The sequence below is a fragment of the Gossypium hirsutum genome, chromosome A05, assembly GCF_007990345.1.
Source record: "Gossypium hirsutum isolate 1008001.06 chromosome A05, Gossypium_hirsutum_v2.1, whole genome shotgun sequence".
Lineage (NCBI taxonomy): Eukaryota > Viridiplantae > Streptophyta > Magnoliopsida > Malvales > Malvaceae > Gossypium > Gossypium hirsutum.
The window spans coordinates 11,068,027-11,083,246 of NC_053428.1; the positions used below are offsets into that span (position 1 = coordinate 11,068,027).

The following is a 15,220-nucleotide window of genomic DNA, read 5'->3' on the forward strand; positions in this document are numbered from 1 at the left end:
TCCGCCACCAATACCCTTCTTCTATTTCAAGTAAAAGAAAAATTAAGGAAAGTGATATAGGAACCCCCTCCCCGGAAGTAATTAATCTCATTAAGATATGTATATATTTATTCCTAATTAGTGTTTGCATTATTCTGATCATTGTTTTCTTTTTCCTTTTTAAGATACGAATAACTTGGTATGTCCAAACATATAATTAGTAAAAAAATATATTTATTAGAATTACAAGAAATGAGTATTTCAGAAGTTCCACTTTACACGACTGATGTACACTCTTTCTTTTTTCCATTTTGTTTTACTATAAATTGTGGGAAACGATTAATTTAACTCTCTCTCTCTCTCTCTATATATATATTATAAAAGCAAACTTACATGACGTGATGATAGATTTGAAAGGGTATTTCGTTGCAAAGGGTGAATTTTTTGTTAGTCTTGTGGTGCTGGCCCTGTGTACAAGGGTGCTAGCTTAGTAAAGAATTGATTTAGTAAAATAAGTCTACCTATATTTTGAAAATTTGAAAGTTAATCGCTGCATTTTTATTTTTAAAAATTTAGTCAATTTATTTTTTATACTTAAAAATGTATGTTAAACTATTAGTATAGTTAAATTCACTGGTGTTAAATTTTAGAAATAAAAAAAATTCATTTGACATCTATAATTAAAAAATTATATTGTAATAAATTTATATTTAACACAAAATTAACCATAATAACGAATTTTAAAATTTAAAAATTTTAAAAAATTAAATTTAGAATTTTCAAAAACTCGAATGTCTTATATTATGTTTTAACCCAACAATAATAATAAAGGAAAAAGCAAGGAATTGGTGGTGGGGAGGGACCTAAATTATGATAAATTTAGGTCAAAACAAGTAGAAAAGAAAACATATAGAAATCAGTCATAGTCATGAACTATATATTTTTGAAGCGGGTCTATTTCTTGTGAAACTTCTTAGTTTAAGCCAATTTAGCCTTACTTTGCTTCAGAAAGGCGAATATGAAGACCAATTTGGGTCATTTCCATTTTCCATGTTTTGACCAACTCTTTCCTCGTCACATTAAAGTTATAGTTATACTTTACCTTTTTTCTTTTTAAGAAAAGAAAAAGAATTGAGCTGGTGTTGGACAAATGGCAAATGCAACGACTTTGGGACTTTACCTACAATCTTTGAATAAGTTAATTTCAATACATAACTAAAAAAAGACCCTACTCGGCTATTTGAAGTTAATTTTATGACTAATTAATTTGTCCATCACTTTCCTTTAAAATCTTAAATCGCTTTATATGTTAATTGCAATATTATTCAGTTTCAAATTCTCAATTATGATGGTAAGTCACACATTTTCACTTTTGACTATAAAAGATTTATAAAAATTTAGTCAAAAGTTATCAACAAAAATAATGTTGTGCCAGAATATCGTGATTGTTGTTATTGACACAAATCAAAATGCAATCACTGCATAACTTTAAATTTTAATAGTTTGTATTTAACTAATTTTAATGAGAATTATAGAACTGAAATGTTTCAATATTACTTAAATCGATGATTATTTTAATTATATGAAAACTTTTTGAACAATATTAATATTTATATACCCCGATAAAAAAATGTTAGATGGTTCAATTTAGAAATTATTTTACCTTATGTAAAATTTGTTAATATTGATATCAAAAAATAATGTAGAGGAGGTTGGACTTAGTTTACCTTGTTTGGGTGAAGAACCATACAATTTAATGGTGGAGGTAGGATGTGAGGAAGGCGAAGGAAATGTTTTAATTAAACCAAGAATAGGGGAGAGTATGCATGTCCTAGCTTCAGGGTTGAGAGAGGTCTATGTATGAGTTTGATGTCCTTAGTCACATATAATCTCTAGTGGTCTCATGGCTTTTGTTATATTTCTAATGTTCGTGACGAATGGTAATTAAATTGTAAAGAGTGTATATGTTTATTAAGATATAATGAAATAATTTTTATAACAAAAGAGATATATTAGATTGAATTAAGTGATTATAATGCTTCGACGAAAATTACTTGATAATAAACAAATAAGAATGATTTAATGAGAGAATATATATATATTATAACTAATGATCTAATCAAGAACACTCTAATGATACAATGGAGCTCAATAAATTAAAGAATTTTGGTTTCATTCCATTCGGATTCTAATTGGAATGCGTAAGGTTTATGAACATTTACAATATTAATATTAAGGAAGATAAATGAAGTTGAATTAGAGATGAATGAAACCGTTGACTGTGTTAGGAATATTATTGTGGTGAGGAGTAATGTAATTCCATGGTTGCCTTGACTCTTATTATGTTAGGAATAATTAGGCGGTAGAGAAGGTTTATGTTTATGTTTGGTTTAGCTCTTAGATTGGAGCCGTTGAATGGATTTTTTTTATAGGTAAGGTTGAGTATTTGATCGAGTCGAGTCGAGTAAAAAATTTTCGAGTTAGTCGTGTTGAAGAATCCTATTTTAGCAATCGAACTCAATTTGAATATTTTTCGAACCGGATCGAATCAAGTTAAAAAATTTCGAGTTGAGTTAACGAATCTTATTATTTATATTCAATGTTGCGTTTACATGAACAAATTATTTAACTATATAAACAATATAATGGTTTTGCCTTTTAACTTAATGAGTAAACATTTGTCAAAACAGCGTAATTTTACTTTTTAACTTAGTGGTTTTAATTTTTAACTTTAGAAAAGATAAACATTTATTAATATAGTGTAGTTTTGTCTTTTTTTACTTAGAATTTTCGGATAACTCGAATTGTGTAATTCATATTCGAGTTAAACAAAAAAACTTAATTTTTATTCGAGTTAATCCAAATAGCTTGATTAACTCAAATAATTTAAACTATTTAATTCAAAATTTAAAAATTTTATCAAAATTTTTAAATTAAATCAAATTTTACTCACCTAATTTTAGCATGCGATGGTGAGCGTTGCGCTACGCTGTCCAAAGCTAATCATAATAAAAGCTTTCAATGCAGCCATATATTTCACTTGTTTTTTTTCTTACCATGCAACTATACTGTCATTATTTCAAGAAATTTTTGGTAAAAATAATTATATAAATTTTTATAACAAATTATTAAATAATTTTTTTATAAAATTAAAAAGTGAATGATATGTATTAATAATTTTATTAAATAAAATTAAGATTTTCTAATTTACTATAACTATCGTTAAACTATATATAAAACACTATATCCTATTATGACCCCCTTCGTTTTCTAAAGTTTTAAATCATTTAATTATAATATATTAATATAAATAGAATTATTGTAATATTTTTATTATATATGCATAATGGTCTGATCATTTTTATTTTCACATTATAGTTACAATTGCATTTAAATCTAAACATAAATTTTATTATTATTTTTAATCTTACCGCCCATCCATATAAAACTTAGAATTTTTAACACATAATAACTTTTCCATTTATTATCTCATATATCGTGCTCTCTCAATTTTGTTATGCTATATAATATGAAAAGTGACATAAATGTGATATAAATAACGAAAAATTATGTAAAATGAAATTTTAATATCTAAAATTTTACATAAATAAATAATATCCTAAAAATATTTAATTTAATAATAAATATTCTTTAAATATCAGGATAGAAGAAACCCTGGAAAAGAAAGTTGAAGAAAAAAGGACAATTTCAGCTCGGTTGCTTGAATGTTTAAAATTTTTCACCTGGATCGTTTTAGATTTGATTTTTGACGTTAAATGTCTCCGGTTTGGATGACAGGTAGTTCAAAATCTGTAAATTATTACCGAAATAAAAGTAGTGGCAATAATTTTTTTTAAAAATGGGGCAAATAATTCTAATTTAATAAACAAATTCGCATGCAGACAAATATTGAATCTCGGAAATGGATGTCAGCTAGCAAGACAAGAGACGGCATTTTTAATCGATGCCTTAAACAAGAAGACAATTTGGTTATGAAAACAAATAAAGGGATCATACATCTAAAGGCTTTTGTTTTTATTTGGAGAAACATGTTGGGCTAAATCCCCCATTTTTCAATGTTACAGACTTGGAATAGTCAGCCCATTGGTGATGGTGATTACTCTTTGGATTTGCATATCATTGATTCCCTTGTACTTTTTTTACTCTTTTTTTTTTGTACATATCAAATATGCAAACAATCAAACGTATACTGCGTAGTCTGAGTCCTCTGTCCGGCGAGAAGTTGAAAGATCATCTCCCAGGTTCATGTTTGATTGTTGAACTAATTGTATCAGTGACTGCACCACCTCCGACATCGCGGGCCGAAGCTTTGGATCCGACTGACACACACACAAATACCATTGTTATATTTATTATATACCATTACCACCCACTTTTGAACATGATGATTAAATCAATAAAAATAAGGGCGGGCGGGCATGTAACGCCACCTTTACGCAGTGGGCAATAATATCAGCAAATGGAGAGAGTGATTTTGGAGGATACAGTCCCCTCAAGGCAGGATCCACCATTGCTGCCAGTGCATCGTTGTCTTGAAGCCGAGGGCTAGCCCATTTCACTAAGCACTGTTCTGCTTTCGGCCTTTTACTGCAAGCCCAGAAAGCAATAGCATTAACCCACCCTGACGCTACTACACAAAGTTAACTTCATATAGCTATATGATAATGGGATGGATGGAGTGGGGGATTTAGGCTCACTTGTCCAGGGGCATCCGACCCGTTAATAGTTCTAACATCACCACCCCGAAACTGTAAACGTCACTCTTTAGCGTATAGGCTGAAGGCCTTGCACATTCTGGAGCATTATATCCCATTCCCAGGTTTTGGCTCGTACGCTGAAACCATTACAATTTAATCCTTATTGCTAAAAGCATATATGAAATGAAAGCCATGACGATACAATCTTTGGGTTTAAAACATTGTTTATAGGCTGAATTTCTAGCGATGAAGACATGCCCAAATTTAGAGTGAAGGGCATACATATAAAAATTGTAGTCAAATATATAAAAGAGGAAGAAACTGCTACTAACCTGATGGAAGTGTGCCATACCATAGTCAGATAGGTGAGGAGTGAGTTCAAGATCAAGCAAAATATTGGATGACTTGATGTTCTTATGAACTATGGGTGGAGAACAAACGTCGTGGAGATACCTGAACAATGCAAATGCTCACCACTGGATTCAAAGTTAAAAGAAAGAGCAGCTAAAGGAGATTGTGAGGAGAACGCAAAAAGTCATACAAGGTAGGAAAATAGAAAAGAAAGTAAAAAGACTTACTCAACAGCCCTGGCTGCACCTAAAGCAATTGAGACTCTGGTATTCCAAGTGAGGGGTTTGCTGAAATCATCTGATACGTGTAGGAACTCATGAAGTGAGCCATTCCTGTAATGGTCATAAACCAACAGATAATTCCCCTGCTCTGAGCAATACCCAACAAGTTCAGCAATGTTGGGATGGTGAAGCTTTGAGATGTTTGCAACAATTTCTGCAAATCCCTCTGGCTTCTCGCCTTGTATAAGTATGGGATCTATCTTTTTCACTGCTAAAACCTGTTGCAAATATATGCATACGTACAAGAAAGTGCATATGACTACAATGATATGAAGTACAACAAAAAGGTAGGAACAGGCACGTACCTTGCCATCTTCACATTTCGCCCTGTAAACACGTCCAATGTTGCCCTCACCCTGGAGGTTCCTCGATGCAAAATCACTAGTTGCATTCTGTAAATCCTCCAAAGAATAAGCAATAACAGGAGCAGAGGTGCTGCTTCTGCCTTTTAGCCGGCTTGTTTGCTCACTTACACTAGACCCACGACCTGAAACTGAACGATTAAGTCCCATTGGTCCTGATATCTGCAAAGACGCTTGATCTAGTGTAACACCTGATTGGATTGTTTTTAAACCTGTCACCATCACACATCATATAATCATTTCAATTCATCGTAGATCCATCTAAAACGTGTTTTTTAAAGCCATTTTGTTTTCAAGAAATGGATACCTTTTGATTCTTTTACGTTGCTAACATATTGTGCACCTGCTAACTCTCGTGACTGAAAGGGAGTATTATCTTTAGTCCCAGTGTTCCTCTCTTCATCGAGAAATTGTGAGGATGGATGAGCAGCCTTTCGCCTTGCGAACACTGCCATAAGAGCAGCGAACACCAACATTGCACCTAAACATGACCCGGCTACAATTGCTACATTCCGAACAAGTTTAGATTTCTTCCCGTCGTCTTTGTTGTCCTGATCTTTGGCGTTGGGATGTCGGTGGCGCACACCAGGCGGTGGAGGCGGAGCCTTCCCTGTCGACCATGAATTTCCTCCCGTTCTTCCAATAACAGATAAGATTGCAAGTCAGGAAACGACCTTTCTCATCCACTGCAACAATTATTAAACAAACAAAATTTTGTAGGATAAACTCACTTCAGGCTGCGAATGCCCTTCAACTCATTAGGAATCCATCCACTAAATTTGTTGTTTTCAACATTCCTGCCATGAAAGAAAGAAAAAGAAAAGGCGGGTTGATAAGAATAATTGAAAACCATCATTTCCAACAAAGTTTAGGTGCCGGTCACGTACAGATCTTCTATAGGAAGGTCGGCAAGGACATTTAGTGTTCCAGTTAATTGGTTGTTCTGCAGACGCCTGAATAAGTGAAAACAAAAGTTAGTAACCATGCCCTCGACAGAGTATAATATGAAAACCTTTGCACTTACAAAGTGTTTAAATTTGTAAGATTTGCAAAAGAATTCGGAAGCTTATCAGTCAGTTCGTTGTTGGATAAATCACTGCATATCAGCTCCGATGTTAGCAATACAGTACTAAGTACTAACCCTACGTCTACGCTCTAAAGCTATGTAAATAGAAAGAGGAGTTTGCAGAAATTATATACTTACAATGATTTAAGTTTTTTAACTTTGGCGAACATATCGCTCAAGGTTCCGTCGAGTTTATTATTGCTTAGATTTCTTCATAAACCAACCAAATAGTTAGATATGGCTAAAAAAACTGATGAATTTGTAATGAAAAATAGATAGATGGAATGCAACCAATTATTTTGACTTACATGCTTTCGATGTTGGACATCTGAGATATCGAATAAGGCACATTGCCAGTAAATTGATTATGAGAAAGGTTTCTGCATGTAAATTGAGCTCATAATACATGATATGCGTGATAAATCTAACCAATGAAATTCTGATATGGATATAATTATTCAGGGATATGGTATGTTATTCCGAATATAGTATGATTTCTTTTAAACTTTTTTTGGTGTATTTGGAGGATTTATTAAATTCATGCCCATGTATTCATGTGTCGAACATGAGAGACAAAAGGTGACTTACATTCGAACAGCATTGGGAGGTAGTTGATATGGAATTTGATCATTAAGGTTGTTCTTGCTCACATCACTGTACTATGACAAACAATGCATTGCCTTCAGAATTCAGATTATGTTCTTACAGGGAAGAAAAGTAAAACAAATACAAAAGGGAATAGATTATCTAACCACAGAAAAAAAAAAAAAACCTATCTCTAGAAGCAAATTCTCACAGGGAAGTGAGTGAAGTCAAGTTTGATAGCTGGTAGCCCAATTCTCCATTGAGTCCATAGTTAGATAAGCTTCTGCAAAGTTTAAGCCCAATCAAATACGTATATATACAAGAATGCTATTCAAGCCTACTTTAAGAGACAGATAATGGGGAAAAACATACATCTCAGTTACACGAGAGCCTGAGCATTTGACCCCTTGCCAGGAATCGCTACAAGGGTCACCGCCACTTACCCTCCAACCACTTAGTTGTGATGGAGCTTTTAGGCTTTTAAACATCACATTAAGGGCATTAACTACAAAATACAATTAACAAGTTTCAGAATATATATATACATGGATTAGATGCTAATGTGATGCACGGGGTTGTAACCCCCAAATGTATGAGATGCCATCCCTTTTAAGGATGGCTGTGAACCAAGTGTGATAAAACCCGATTTCATTTCCTTTTTCCAGAACATATGGAACCCATTTTTCATATTGCATGATTTAGATAAACGTATCAATGGCTTTACATTAGCATCTAATTGTATTATCCCCATGAGCATAGTTTTGCTAAATATAAATACATCATTAGCAAATAGCATGCAAAAATCTAAATTAGTGTACAACAAATGAAGTTGAATAATGATGATACATATACCATCTCGGCTATCAGTCCATGAATGAACCAATGAAATCAAGGACCCAAAGGAAAGAAGCAAGTATCCTACAACAAAACGATGCATGTTCCTAGGCCAAATTGGCAAAGAAAAGGAAGAGGAAAATAGGTTTATTATTGTTATTATTATTATTATTATTAATTCCTATGCTAATATCAAATGCAGGAACCAAAAAGAGTTGGAGGAGGAGCTGAAGAAAGAAAGAATAAACATCTAAAAGGTGAAAAATAATATAAACTGTTTTGGAATTGTCTTAGCATTTTCTGTTTCATATTGAAGGGCTCAAGTCTGTTTTAGGCTTTAATTTTTAATTTATTTATTTTTTAAAAATTTCTTCAAAGGGAGTTTGCTAAATTTGGTGAAGAGAAAAGTACTACTAAATGCAAAGAGCGGAAGGCGAGGAGAAATAACTCATCAGAGCCTTTCAATGTTTTACGGGACTTGGTAACACTTTTTTGCAGCTTTCTCTAACCGTCACCTTTGATTAATACACATGATTCATCTTTCCAGCCTTTGTCTGAGGCTGACTTAAGAATTTTTCTTAACTCCATATTTTTATTTTCTTTTTCTTTTTCCTACTCTTTCGGGACTTAAGATCACTTTAAAATTGTATACCAACACTGGTCCAACCAGATTGAATTAAACATATATATATGTAAAAGATTTGCGTTTATCATAAACTCAACTCTGGCATGCTGTTGTTTTAACCGTCCATCCCTTCATATGTTGGGTTTAATTGATTAGTAATATGCAATCCCGTGAATATGTTGGATTGTAAGATCCTATTGATGCAAGACGGGGCTGTAATCTGCATGCTGCAACTTAAAGTTCATGAACTGCAGTGATTAGCATTAGATAGAATCTGGGTTTAAGTTCATTTACAATAACCAAAACATATATTATACAATATAAAACTGGGGTTTCACATCTTTAACAATGCTATTTCTCCGACTCTGTAGTTAAACTTCAACTAAGTTCAATAAGTCTATGTAACAAAGAGCCTCTTTAAAAAAACCATCAAAATTAGTTGCAGAGATGAAATAAGGTCGGGTGCCTTAAGTTTGCATGCTTTGGCTTGATCTATCACCACGCTTTCTCAATTTTGTTAAGATGTATGCCATTGCAACTTTAGCACCCAGGCCACAGTGACCGCGAGACAGGCAGATCACACCCCCAATAACAAGCAAACTTTTTGCTACAAACTTTTTCGACGGTTTTCTTGATAGCCTTTTCTCCCTGGGTTCATCATTAACTGGTTCAAAAGTGGCCATCGAGGCAGAGGCTGCTGGAAGTGCATCACCGTTTATCATATCTAATTCAGGTGGAACCTAAATGCAGACATGTTAATAATCATCAGTTCAAGAGTTGCTCTGAAGATAATATCACCAGAAAAAGCTTTTTCTCTTTTTTAGTAAGAAGCAGCAGAAGTTCAATTATGTGTTTCCATAACCATAGCTTATTTCAATAATTATTTTGACAATGTAAGGACTAAACTGGATACAGCCTCAGTAAAAAGACTAGTTCATAAAGGTAGATTATTAAGGCAAAATCACTTGATAGTGCAATAGAAGAGAGCCAAAAATGCAGAGGATCTGGATATATACATTCATCCTATAAACTTCTATAATGTCAAATAATGGTTTATACATAGGGTTATACAAAGGTGTATAAGATCGCTCAAGTCTCAGACATTCTCCCTAGGCCTAGACTGCTCCTGCATATGGTCCTCGCATCCCACTTTTCTATTTGTACTTCTGCTATAAGGATAACCTTTCTTATTAATTTCTCAAAAACACTAATGATAAGATATAAAGATAGATAACCTATCTTACTCATTTCTCCAAACGCCAGTCTTCAACTCACTTTAAGGAAACCAAGATAAAGGGGTATGTTCCTCTATGACATAATAAAGTCAATTGCATACTTTTAAGGTTAACTGTTTTATCTTGGACTAAGTGTGAGTGCTGGACATGGATAAGTGTTCGACACAGGTCTTTTAACTGTTTTATCTTGGACTAAAGAAATTAACAGAGTTATTGCAAAACATGATCACAATTAAAAAACAGGATTATATATACAAATATTTTATATATTTGTTCATTATGGTAATGCAGACCTTCTGAATCAGAGTGGATGATGAAACAGATGGACTAGTCAGAGGATGGCTGATCACAGCATACTTGCGTAATGCATTATCCATCTTACATACATAACTCCATATGCCCTTTGCAAATGCTAGTTTTGCCATTTCCACATTCAGACCAGCATCTTCTTGGTGAAACATTCTGATCTCAGAGGCATCTCTACCGGGTACTGTACAAATAACATCACAGTTCAGAATCATAAATAGTCGAGCAATAATGGGAACCAAAGAGAGAGAGAGAAAGAAGTATATAGGTACAGCATCCGTTATTCCCTCCCAAAAAAAATTAATACTTTCAATGCCTTGGGTAGAAATACTGTGGCATTAAGAAATGCACCGTCATTAATGACACAAACCAGAGTCCAACAAGCCTCAATTCTGGTGACAGGATTCATTATTCATTAACTTTTCCAGTGCAGGGGGGGGGGGAGGGGCTGTCGCTTGCAGGACCACATTGTGCAAGTACATAATTCGACTTTAAGAAAACAACTTCCTGACAAATTGCATGGCTCCAACAAGAAACCACCAACTCTTTACGTTTCTTAGTTAGGGTTAAACAAATATACGAGGCACTTGCCTTTCCTGATTTGCCAACCAGATCTAAAATATCCTACGCGGACGTACTTCTTCCGTCTTGGTGCAGATGGATGTTCACATTCCTAGTCAATCATAACAAGAATTACAAAAAAAATAAATAAAAATTAACCATGATGTGGTAGTAAGCATAAATAGGACTGCTATGGCAAAACATTGAATATTTGTGTGAAGCAATTTTTTATGGTACAGGTATTAGAGTTATAAACCCTGGGTATTTGCAAGAACCCGGTTTAGAAGTTAGAACCCCAAACCTAAGGGAGCTCCACCCTACTATCATTCCTGAACAGAATAAAAACTTTCCTCAAATGAAAGCATGAGATACAATATTCCATGATCTCTATTGGGTCAATGATTGCATACCAATGAGCCGTTACTTAGCATGTGCTAGATGTGGATAAATTCCAATATTAATAACTTTCAGCATAAAATACGTACACCTCTTTCACATTAAAGATACTGCCAATCATGTTCTTAATCCTTAATATCAGCCATAGAACTTCCAGTTTCCAAAATAATATGAATCTGATATGAACTCAATATGATGAAAGAAGTTTCACCGATAGTCACCTTGATAAAACAGTAGAATGTTCTATCTTTTCCCTCCCACAATCTCCAAGCAAGAACATATTCTCTGGGTGTCAAAAGGGGAAACTTCTTTATTGTACAGCCAATTTCAATCCCATTTGTTGTGTTCATCTGCAGCTGCACATGATCGATCACCGTTTTATCCCACTGCTTTCTATAATCATTGTCCATATAGAAGTCCCTCAGAAGCTCCGGAGAGCAACCCTCAAATACAGTCGTGCTCAGGTATTTTAGTGGTTTATTCTGCAATTAACAACAAGAAACATAACTTTCAGTTGCTTCACCACTTAAAATTACATACTGCCCTGGTCCTGCTGTACACAGAGATTGTATTTCTAGCTTAAACCCAAGTCCACCAGCAGGTCAAATTAGAGTAACCTTAAGTGCAATGATTTAGCATATACAAGTAAATGGTTGAAAATACTAATTTTATAAAATTTCGCTACATTGTTATTATAGATGAACTAAGCAAATCAAGTACACAAAACCTTAGGTCTGCAGCATTTTGCCTTGTAGGATAAAGAGTTGGTTTTCTTATCAATTACAGTCTCCCATTTCTCGTCCTCATCGAGCTTCTCATCCAGATTATCAATCAAAAACTTCAAGTCTGAATCAGATACAATCTCTGGGATTCTACAGGTACCAAAAACACAAACTCCAAATCAGTTAAAAGTCAAGGTAACATTGATATCCCCTCCATATTAAGGTAAAAAAAAAGAATTTTTTAATTTCCCACTGTTAATAGTTGAATTTATTGGAGATTGCCCTAGAGAAAATTTCCCCACCATAATTAAGGTAAAGGAAAATGTCTCATTAAGAAAACATTATAATATATTCCCGAAAGAGCATGTTGTTCATATTTTGACAATAAAAGTAACAGACAAGAAGATAACAAGAAAATTCAATTAATTTCACTTCAGAAAATCAAAGAAAAAAAAACAAATCATACTAGAAAGGGTAATAGAAGAGCAAGCATAAACTTTAAGGAATAAATTAATTCAAGACTTGACGAAGAGTGATGCAAAACCTAGAAACATAGATGCAAAATCGAAACAGATTCTTCAACAAAAAAAAAAGGAAGAAGAAGATTTAAAAGAAATTGAACCTCAATTAAGCAACCCAAAAAGAAAAATTTTGAGTGAGAGAGGCGACAAACTGAATGAAATAAGAGGAAGTCAGATTAAATGAAGCATAAAAAAGTTACCTTGATTGAGATTCAGGAAGGGAAGTGGATGAAGAAGGAGAAGGAAGATGAAGAACGGAAGGAGGAGGAAAGAATTTAGAGTAAAGTTTCTTGGAAAGATGAAAAAAGAGAATAAGAAGAAGAGTAATAAGAGTGGCTCTGAGGTTAAGGATGCACCAAAATTCCATTGAAGAAACACTTGCCATCATCCCCATTTCTCAAACACTTGCCTTCCCCTTAATAATAGGTTTCCCCATCTTCACTGCAGTGTTGGGAGAAATGTCTACTTTATTCTCAAGAAAAATTTAAAAAAAAATTTAATTATTTATTTATTTATTTCTAAATTTGTCTACTCTTCATATTAAAACTAGATTTTGAGACACACCCTTGTGGTGAGTTTTTTTTCTTTTAATTTAGTTTTTTTAGAGAAAAAAATACTAAAATGGCCATATTTTTTTAATTAAAAAATGAGAAATATTTTTTGAGTGGAAAAAAGTAAAATATTAAAGAAAAGAAAATTTTTGATAATTATTATTTTAAATGTTATTAGATAATATTTGATAATCAAGATTATAGAATTTAGATTTAAATTTAAAAAATAGTATAAATTAAGAAATAATTTATTTAGAAATATAATATTTCTTATTATTTTTTAAATTCATCGATTTGTTAGAAATTTATTTAGTAATGAATTTGAAATCTTTAAAATATTTTTGAATTTAATAAATTCATATTTTTATATTTTTTATATCTTATAACGAATATCAATTAGTTTGTCAATTTCAGTTTTACTATGTACTTAATAATTAAAATTCAAATTCAAATTTTCAAATCCAAGCTCCTATAGAGAGCATTATTATTATTTTTTTGATAATTTTATTTCGGTAACCTCTAAGAGTTTTAGAATTTGAATATAGATTTCAAAAAAGTAGAAATTGAGTACTAAACTATTTTAGAATGTAACATTTGTGATAATTTCTCAAATTTATAGATTTGTTAAATATTTATTTAGTAATGAATTTAAAATTCTTAAAAATATTTTTAAATTTTATAAATTTATGTTTTTAACATCTTTAAAATCTATATTATATTGAATATTAACTAATTTGTAAATAAATAAATATATATATATTTCATTCTTACCATTTACATCATCATAAATGAAATCTAAATACAAATTTTGAGATTCATATTCTCAAACCATGCATAAAATGGTTCTAAAAGTTTCTTTCCATCTGTCTAATACTTTGATTAAATGTGATTTAAATGTTATAATTTTACGCAAATAATTTAAGGTCTTGCAATATATCCTTATGGTGTTTAAAAAAAAAGTAAAGAAAAATAAATATTTATTTTTCTTTAAGCATTTTGACTCTTCTCAATTTTTTTCTCCTCATTCACTCTATATGTCTTTTTTATTTTCAATTTACAAATATATTTTGTAGATATCTTTGTTATATTCAGTTGTGATGAAGAAATGACGGTGTCTGTTGTCATTGATACTCCACTAAGCATCAACAGTTTCTCTTGTGAAGTGGATGACTTTTTATCGGCTTCTTAATTTGTTTATATTTTTAGAGTATTTCAAAAGAATAAATGATTTCACAAGTCGATTTAAACTCATATTATCTTATGTTATATATATATTTCTCATTGTTTAAGAAATTTTTCACTTTTAGAAATTATTGTCTGTTCTTGTAGCACGCTTTTTAACTTGTTTATACAAGCAGTCTTATTTTTATAAGTGATTTTAGGGACGATTTTGTCGTCATTCTCTCCAGTTTGGTAAATGCTCAATTTTTTTGTCGATTTTTACCCGTCACTTTGGACCATTCGAAGTTGATTTCCTTATCATATTAAGTACTTACAATTAATCCAGATATATTGTAACAAAGCTAATTGTCAACATGTTATAATTTTTTATTGATACTGAGGCTAAGGCTGAAACTTTTATAATATTGATGAAATTTATCATTTAGTGCTTGTATAGTTGTAAGGGATTTTTGGTTGGTTTTTTCCCTAAATTTACTTTAAAAAAATATATCTTAATTCTGCTTACAAAAAATTATTTATATATTTTTATTTAAAAAACTAAAATTATCTATATTTATCTATTTCAAAAAGCATAACCGGAAGTAATAAAGAAATTAAAATAAAATGATTTTAAGTAAAAAACTCATATCCAAATTCAATGATGTAAATCTGAAATCAAATGATTCAAATAAAACAAACAAAATTCAATTCAGATCAATCACCACCTTATAAGTTTTTCTCGCATTTTATTTTTTTTATATAGAAAATTAGGTTTTTATTTTTCACAAAATATTACAATATTTTGAGTTTGAATTAATGCAGTTAATATCCTACCTATTAGTTTATTATTTTTGTTTTGATTTCGGTACATATAAGCTTTAGTGTATTATTTTGAATTTACCAATATTTTTAAATATTTTTCATACATATATTTATAATCTAAGTTTTAGCTTGTGGATAAATTAT

General features: G+C 31.7%; 2 protein-coding genes across 2 annotated transcripts; both read right to left on the reverse strand.

The window, feature by feature from the left end:
* Positions 1-3,839: 3,839 nt before the first annotated feature.
* LOC107960758 (protein STRUBBELIG-RECEPTOR FAMILY 5) lies at positions 3,840-8,544 on the reverse strand. The gene is made up of 16 exons (XM_016897043.2): positions 8,195-8,544; positions 7,715-7,847; positions 7,554-7,625; positions 7,346-7,411; positions 7,066-7,137; positions 6,896-6,967; positions 6,716-6,787; positions 6,579-6,644; positions 6,423-6,488; positions 5,999-6,327; positions 5,635-5,903; positions 5,276-5,547; positions 5,030-5,150; positions 4,698-4,834; positions 4,431-4,587; positions 3,840-4,319 (listed from the first exon to the last, which is right to left on the reverse strand). The coding sequence occupies exons 1-16, from the start codon at positions 8,277-8,279 to the stop codon at positions 4,179-4,181; spliced, it is 2,130 nt and encodes a 709-aa protein (XP_016752532.2). The 5' UTR covers positions 8,280-8,544; the 3' UTR covers positions 3,840-4,178.
* Positions 8,545-9,041: 497 nt separating this feature from the next.
* LOC107958477 (uncharacterized) lies at positions 9,042-13,112 on the reverse strand. The gene is made up of 6 exons (XM_016894258.2): positions 12,743-13,112; positions 12,027-12,171; positions 11,521-11,781; positions 10,934-11,015; positions 10,330-10,526; positions 9,042-9,541 (listed from the first exon to the last, which is right to left on the reverse strand). The coding sequence occupies exons 1-6, from the start codon at positions 12,934-12,936 to the stop codon at positions 9,269-9,271; spliced, it is 1,152 nt and encodes a 383-aa protein (XP_016749747.1). The 5' UTR covers positions 12,937-13,112; the 3' UTR covers positions 9,042-9,268.
* Between the last annotated feature and the right edge of the window lie 2,108 nt (positions 13,113-15,220).

Excerpts from the sequence above, each read along its gene's own strand:
- LOC107960758 (XM_016897043.2), bottom strand. The coding sequence starts at position 8,279 with ATGCATCGTTTTGTTGTAGGATACTTGCTTCTTTCCTTTGGGTCCTTG. Across the intron at positions 5,548-5,634 it reads CGAAATGTGAAGATGGCAAG|GTTTTAGCAGTGAAAAAGAT; the intron begins GTACGTGCCTGT and ends TATTTGCAACAG. Across the intron at positions 4,588-4,697 it reads GGTCGGATGCCCCTGGACAA|TAAAAGGCCGAAAGCAGAAC; the intron begins GTGAGCCTAAAT and ends CTGGGCTTGCAG.
- LOC107958477 (XM_016894258.2), bottom strand. The coding sequence starts at position 12,936 with ATGGGGATGATGGCAAGTGTTTCTTCAATGGAATTTTGGTGCATCCTT. Across the intron at positions 10,527-10,933 it reads TGGTTGGCAAATCAGGAAAG|TACCCGGTAGAGATGCCTCT; the intron begins GCAAGTGCCTCG and ends TTATTTGTACAG. Across the intron at positions 9,542-10,329 it reads CATCCACTCTGATTCAGAAG|GTTCCACCTGAATTAGATAT; the intron begins GTCTGCATTACC and ends GTCTGCATTTAG.